Source organism: Paralichthys olivaceus, chromosome 24 (genome assembly GCF_024713975.1).
Source record: "Paralichthys olivaceus isolate ysfri-2021 chromosome 24, ASM2471397v2, whole genome shotgun sequence".
Classification (NCBI taxonomy): Eukaryota; Metazoa; Chordata; class Actinopteri; order Pleuronectiformes; family Paralichthyidae; genus Paralichthys; species Paralichthys olivaceus.
The window spans coordinates 14,354,182-14,361,681 of record NC_091116.1 but is presented as its reverse complement, the minus strand read 5'-3'; the positions used below and the strand labels follow the sequence as shown (position 1 = coordinate 14,361,681).

At 47.0% G+C, this 7,500-nt stretch overlaps 1 protein-coding gene across 1 annotated transcript in view; it reads left to right on the top strand.

Annotated features, from left to right (window-relative positions):
- LOC109647243 (kalirin-like) overlaps positions 1–7,500 on the top strand; it is a 29,772-nt gene that overhangs the window by 7,235 nt on the left and 15,037 nt on the right. The window contains exons 14-33 of the mRNA XM_069521534.1: positions 33–107; positions 275–397; positions 521–573; positions 1,259–1,406; positions 1,499–1,695; positions 1,787–1,884; positions 3,231–3,394; positions 3,595–3,714; positions 3,853–3,932; positions 4,038–4,176; positions 4,283–4,417; positions 4,766–4,919; positions 5,054–5,169; positions 5,323–5,445; positions 5,557–5,739; positions 5,813–5,937; positions 6,016–6,082; positions 6,459–6,568; positions 6,890–6,959; positions 7,039–7,128. Of these exons, the coding sequence (XP_069377635.1) occupies positions 33–107; positions 275–397; positions 521–573; positions 1,259–1,406; positions 1,499–1,695; positions 1,787–1,884; positions 3,231–3,394; positions 3,595–3,714; positions 3,853–3,932; positions 4,038–4,176; positions 4,283–4,417; positions 4,766–4,919; positions 5,054–5,169; positions 5,323–5,445; positions 5,557–5,739; positions 5,813–5,937; positions 6,016–6,082; positions 6,459–6,568; positions 6,890–6,959; positions 7,039–7,128 (2,370 nt within the window). The remainder of the gene's footprint in view (positions 1–32; positions 108–274; positions 398–520; positions 574–1,258; positions 1,407–1,498; positions 1,696–1,786; positions 1,885–3,230; positions 3,395–3,594; positions 3,715–3,852; positions 3,933–4,037; positions 4,177–4,282; positions 4,418–4,765; positions 4,920–5,053; positions 5,170–5,322; positions 5,446–5,556; positions 5,740–5,812; positions 5,938–6,015; positions 6,083–6,458; positions 6,569–6,889; positions 6,960–7,038; positions 7,129–7,500) is intronic.

Here is a 7,500-nt window from a genome sequence, read left to right as displayed (position 1 = left end):
TATTAACATGTTGTAAATCTGTGTATGTGCAGGCGTTTATTCAGAGAGTTGAACAGAGGAAGCTGCTGCTGGATCTCGCTGTGTCTTTCTACACACACACCAAGGAGGTAACACACACTTACACACACACACACACACACACACGTAAATACTCTGAAGTACTAAAACGTACAATAGTAAAATGAACTGCAGTCGTAGACTGTAAATTAAGATGGCCGACATAAGAGCAATCAGAAGTGAAGTGTCATCGTCTTCTTCTTCCCGCCCCCCCCAGCTCTCGGCGTGGATGGACGGCCTCCAGAAGCAGCTCTCCTCAGACCTCTGCATCTGTCCCGACACTGTGGAGGCTCTGCAGACTCTCATCAGTCAGCAGCAGCAGCAGCAGGCCAACACCCAGGTACCTGTCCACCTCCGTCACCACCCGTCTGAACTGACCCCCACCATAACAACCTAACAGCCCCTATGCCCTCTGAGCCGTGACCTCTAACCCCACACTAACCCTCTAACGCTGACCCCACAGGAAGCTGCGATGAGTGTCATCAGGGAAGGAGAAGACCTCATCCTGCAACTCAGGTACACAGAGAGCGTGGGTGCGTTTGATTCCTGCCTCAGCGCTGCACAAAGAACCTGGTTATAACTTGTGTGGGTGCACTTGTTTCGCCCGTCAGGGCAGCACAGAGGCCTGACGGTGATGGGTGTGTTTGTTTGAGACATCAAGGCAGCTCATGGGATGAATACATTCTGTGTGGATGCTTTCCTTTTTAGATTAGAGTCACAGGGGTGGGTGCCTTTGTTTTAAACGTGGGTGCATTTGTTTTCTAGTTCATGTAAAGTGTGGGGGGGTGTTTCTTCACCAGTTTGTGAGCTTTTCCTCTCTCGTTTGTGTGTTTAGCTTTTTGTAGAGTGAACAGAACCTGCATGGGTGCGTTTGATTCTGGCTTTGTTAAGCCGATGTGGGTGCACTTGTTTAAAGCGCCCGGCGGCTCAGAGGCCTGTGTGGAGTTGGTATTTGTGATGATTGTGGGTGTGGTGGTTTTACGTTATGTAAAACATGAGTGGAGTGTTTTTGAATTCGTATAATATATTTATATAGAATCTGTGAAGGTATGTTTGTTTTCCAGTTCGTATAATAAGTGTGGATGCGTTTGTTTCGAGGATAGCTCAGTCTTTGTGGGTGGGTACCTTTGACTTGTATGTATTTGCAGTTTGTTTGGGTTTGTTTTCAGTTTTGTTTAATGCGTGGGTGGGTTTGTTTCAGGCCCCAGGGCAGCTCAGTGGCCCATGTGGAGTCGGTGCTGCAGCAGCTGGAGGAGTCTCACGTTCAGCTGGAGGAGCTTTTCCACCAGAGGAAGATCCGACTGGATGTTTACTTGCAGCTCCGTATCCTGCAGCAGTGCACGCTGGAGGTACGCGGTTCTGTTAGAATTCACAGATGTGATCAGAATCATTGTCGGAAGCTTTGCAGCGGATCAACAACGAGCCGCGCGTCTTTGTTCAGGTAACAGGGGAGATGGATGCCTGGAAGCAGGACCTCCAGAAACAGTCCCAGGACTTCTCTACGGAGAAGCTAGCATCACAGCGGCTAGGCGACGTAAACCAGGACAAGCTAGCCCAGGACAAGATCAACCTGGGTCAGTCGAGGCTGGCGGAAGCTTGTCCAGAGGCACTGACGCTAGCGCAGCAACGCATCCACAGGTAAACAAGTGTGATGACATCACTCAGCATGACAACGACTCGTTAATAAAAGGTCATGACAGGCGATGATGCACTGACTGTTGATCTGCAGGCACATGGAGCGCAGGCTGGCTATGAACAACATGATCTATGAGGTCATCCAGCAAGGTCACGACCTCCAGCAGTATATCACCGAGGTCCAAGCGTCAGGTCAGAGTCACACACATCAACAGAACCTCCCTGATAACATGTTTACAGAGCAGAGACCGTGGATCCAGGGACAACGCGAGGGACTGTTGGACTGTTGGAGGACTCATTCAGTGTTTGAGGTTCTTCTTGAGTTTGTCACTGGTTCCAGCTTAACTGCTGCTTCTTCACGAGACCTGTGAATGTGTGACTGGTCTCTGGAATGAACCTGGTGGTCACACTGACGAGATCCTCCAGAGATCCTCCAGAGATCCTCCAGAGATCCTCCAGAGATCCTCAGTCATATTACATCATATCATCCGTAGGTTCCCTCGACTCCAGAGGACGGGACGGACATTCAGGGACCTTCAGTTGTAGAAGGTCTCAGAGCTCATCGAGTTGTTTTTAGTCTCGTTAGAGATTCATTCATCTGAACAGATGGAAAACTGTTCTCAGATCAGAGGAGGCGGCTGATCCCATCCTGATTCTAGGATCTTCAGCTCTACAGTCCAACACAGTAGAACTAAACAGAACAGAACAGAACAGAACAAAATAGAATAGAACAGAACAGGATAGAACAGGATAGAACAGAATAGAACAGAATAGAACAGGATAGAATAGAACAGGATAGAATAGAACAGGATAGAATAGAATAGAACAGGATAGAACAGAATAGAACAGAATAGAACAGGATAGAATAGAACAGGATAGAACAGAATAGAACAGGATAGAACAGAATAGAACAGAATAGAACAGGATAGAATAGAACAGGATAGAATAGAATAGAATAGAATAGAATGGAATAGAATAGAACAGGATAGAATAGAACAGGATAGAATAGAATAGAATGGAATAGAATAGAACAGGATAGAATAGAATAGAACAGGATAGAATAGAATAGAATGGAACAGGATAGAACAGGATAGAATAGAACAGGATAGAATAGAATAGAATAGAATGGAATAGAATAGAACAGGATAGAATAGAATAGAACAGGATAGAATAGAATAGAATGGAACAGGATAGAACAGGATAGAACAGGATAGAATAGAATGGAATAGAATAGAACAGGATAGAATAGAATGGAACAGGAAGCAGGTCAATCTGACCAGTTCAGTTTCACGGTGATGATATTCGGGGGAAAGGGGGGAAGAGCAGATAACGAGGGGAGGGGGGGAAGGGGGATGGGGTTGCCATGGAAACTGGTCTCTGAAGCACACAGCTGGTGTCCATGGAAACCGGCGCATTGAATTTGCCATGGAGACACACACACACACACACAGACACACACACACACACACACATTACTGCACCTGTGAGGGCCTGAATATGGATGTGTGTGTGTGTGTGTGTGTGTGTGTGTGCTTCAGGTATCGAGCTGTCGGAGGTGGAGGGGGGACTCTCCTCTCAGCTGGAGGAGCTGCAGCGCCTCCTGCAGGACAAACAGAAGGAGCTGCAGCAGATTGCAGATCACACACACACACACTTGGAGCAGAACCTGCAGCTGAGACACCTGCAGAGCCAGGTCAAACAGGTACACACACACACACACACACTCTCACACACACACACACACACACACACACACACACTCACACTCACACACACACACACACACACACACACACACACACACACACACACACACACACTCACACACACACACACACACACTCACACACACACACAGGTGACCTCCCTGTATCAAACATGATGTCCTCCGTCGTGTCTCAGGTGCTGGGTTGGATCTCAGAGGGTGAGGTCATGTTGTCGTCCTGCATGTTGAACTCCAGCTGTTTGTCTGAAGCTGAGCAGCTGCAGAGGGAGCATGAGCGCCTCCAGCAGGCCATAGAGGTAACTGCACACACACACACACACACACATTAAAGACCAAACATGAGAAAGATGAAGACAGTGTCCCTCTGAGCAGACAGAAGGTCTGGAGGTGCAGCTGGGAGTTCAGATGATGTCACCTCCTCTCTCTGTCTCCAGGCTCTGCTCCACGCGGACTCGCTGCAGAGGACTCACCAGGTGGCTCTGGCTCTGCAGCAGAGAGCAGAGCTGCTGGTCAGGTGAGTCTCATGGATCCCTGAACGTCAGCTCATCTCACATGACTGTTGGTAACGTGATGGCACTTCTAAATATTATAAAACCTGACCTCTGACCTTCCCCTTCAGGTCAGGTCACTATGATCCGGACGCAGTGAGGTCTTGTGCCCAGACGGTGGCGCTGCACTGGCAGACGCTGATGCTGAGGATCGAGGATCGACTCAAACTGGTCAACGCCTCGGCTGCTTTCTACAGGACGTCCCAGCAGGTGCTTCTCTGAACATCTCTGTCTGTCTGTCTCCTGTCTGTGTCCTCACCTGTCTGTGTCCTCACCTGTCTGTGTCCTGTCTGTGTCCTCACCTGTCTGTGTGCAGGTGTGTGGAGTTCTGGAGAGTCTGGAGCAGGAGTACAGGAGGGAGGAGGACTGGTGTGGAGGAGGAGACCGGCAGCCGGAGCAGCTGCTGCCGCTCATCAGCAAACACATGGAGCAGAAGGAGGCGTTTCTAAAGGTGAATGAAATGTTACACACTCATTGTACACGTGTGTGTGTGTGTGTCTGTATGAACGCTTTAATATTATAACAAGTCTTCACAGGAGACGATTTATGTGAACAGGTGCTATGAACTCAAGTTCAAAGTTTTTATACACAAAAACTTCAGTTATGAGTTTTTTAAACTACGTTCAGACGAATGTTTGCAGAGAATTATTTTATGAGTTTTAACTTCAAACTAAAATCAACAGTTATCGACTAAAAATGAGAAACTGCTTCTGTGTAATTCTGAAATCTGTGTGGCAGTATTAATATTCGTACATGGAGTATGAGTCCACCTCTAACGCTCTTGTTCCCATGGCAACAGGCCTGCACGCTGGCCAGACGAAACGCTGAGGTTTTCCTCAAGTACATCCATCGCAACAGCGTCACCATGGCGAACATCTCCGGCCACAGCGTCACCGTCTCCGGGGTTACGGAGGTCACCGGGCACTCCAGGGTTCCAGAGCAGCAGGTCAAAGGTGAACAAACACACGCGATCAGAAACACACGAGTGATTTTCAGTGTTAATAGAAAGTGTAGTGGGGGGGCGGGGGGCGACCCCACCACAGCTCATTAGCGTGTTAGCAGTAACAGTGAGTGTGTTTGTGCTCAGGGATCCTCAGTGAGCTGCTCCAGAGGGAAAACAGAGTCCTTCACTTCTGGACGTTAAAGAAGCGTCGACTGGATCAGTGCCAGCAGTACCTGATGTTCCAGAGCCACGCCCAGCAGGTGGAGTTCACTCCTATTGGGGGATTAAGAGTCACATGCTCGTCTTAGAGAGTCACAGAGAGAGTCTGATTGGTTGACTGTCAAATAGTGAAGTGAAGATAGAACATTAGAAGCATAAATGTGGCCGCAGCTTCACGTGCTCTTTGGTTGCAGGCTCTGGATTGGCTGCAGCAGTCAGGTGACCACTACCTGACCACACACACGTCACAGGGATCAAATGTGTCCGAGACTCAAGAGCTGCTGAACCAACACAGGGAGTTCTGTGTTTCTGCCAAGGTGAGGAAACCTTCAGACGGCAGCTGTGGAAAAGACTCAGTGAAGTTATTTTACTACGAACGTATTTATAGAATTTATAGAAAACTATAAAGTACGGATCATTTCTGTCAGCACACACAGGAGAAGGTTCACCTGCTGATCCAGCTGGCCGAGAGCATGCTGGCTAAAGGCCACGCCCACCGCACCGAGCTCCGTCGCTGCGTCGCCACCGTGGACAAGCGCTACCGCGACTTCACCGTCAGGATGGGACAGTACCGCCACCTGCTGGAGACGGCTCTGGGAGGCTGCTCACAGGTAACAGTTGGAGAGTGTGTGTTCAGTGTGTAGACTGAGCTGTGCTGAGTGTGACGTACGGCTGCTCTGACAGGACAACAAGGACCTGGAGCTGGAGCTGATCCCCAACAGTCTGTCCGACTCCGACCCCGAGGTCAACCTGTCCGACCCCAGCCACCAGGTCAGCGACGAGAAGAGACGCTCCGCACGCAAGAAGGAGTGAGTACACGTGTGTTAGTACCGGTGCGAGCAATAGTACAAGTATTGATGTTTATGAACATCTGGGTGTGTTCTCAGGTACATCATGGCCGAGCTCCTTCAGACAGAAAGAGTCTACGTCAGAGATCTGCAGGAGTGTATCGAGGTACAAGTACTACACATCTGGAGCTTCATGTCACATGATCCTCCTCCGCTGATGAAGGATCATTTCTATCTTGAGATTTATCACGACGTGTCGTCCAGATTTAAATCTCAGAAGCTCCGGAACTAAACACACGACGAGTCTGAGATTTCAAAACAGCACAAACACACAATGTGACACATCAGCAGCGCCCCCTGCTGACAGACCTGCAGTTCACAGGCGGCCGCTCGTCAGTTCTGGAGTTTGTGCTAAATTCAGGCTTTGGCTCAATATTGAGTATTTTACGTCCTGAAGACTACATTAAAGCAGTACATAATACTTTGTAGTACTACATTATACTGAGGAGTACTTCCTGATATAAATACTGTATTTGGTGCAGACGTACCTGTGGGAGATGACGAGCGGCTCAGAGGACGTCCCTCCTGGTCTCACCAACAAGGACGACATCGTGTTCGGAAACATCCAGGACATCTACGAGTTCCACAACAGGTACTGTCAATTATACTGCAATATATACTACAATGCAAATACTACAGTACCAAACATCCAGGACATCTACGAGTTCTACAACAAGTACTGTCAATTATACTGCAAAAAAATAAAAACTGCAACTTAATTTACTGCAGCACAAGTAAAAGAATATGAACCATTCATAGATCTACAAATACTTTGTATTACACCCCTGCAACATGTACTCCAGAACCTTAAATCTGTATGTAAGCCTTTACTGTAGTACTGCAGAGATACTGTAATGTGTACAGTATTGTGGAGTATTCTCTGTGTGTACATTCAGTGGTTTGTGTTTTTCAGTATTTTCCTGAAGGAGTTAGAAAACTACGAGCAGCTTCCTGAAGACGTGGGACACTGCTTCGTTACCTGGGTAACACTCTGATCAATCAACTCAAACACTCAGTGATGATGAAAGTTATATATTTATACATGAAGTATTTGTGTTTCAGGCTGATAAGTTTCACATGTACGTGACGTACTGCAGAAATAAACCTGACTCCAGTTTACTGATACAACAACACGGCGTGGGATTCTTCGAGGTCAGGAACATGTCACTCTTTATTTATCAGTATAATCGATAATCAATCAAACAAACCGAGATATTTTACATTTTTACTTTTTCTTGGAACACTTTGAATTTAGTGGTTTGAGGTTGAAAAGTAATTAAAGATGCAGTTTGATGTTTTCTGTAGTTTTATCATCAAATTGGAAGAAAGTGTAAATGTCTCATTGACTTGATTATTCTGTTTTACTGTGTTAATGTCTGAAGTTATTGACATAATTCAGATATTTATTCTCTGAATTTAATCTGCAGTTCTTGTGAAAATTAAATGTTGTATAAGTAGATAAATGTAAGATGTGTGAGTAGAAAGAGGAAATAATTGAATTCTGATAAGTCAGAACGCAGCATG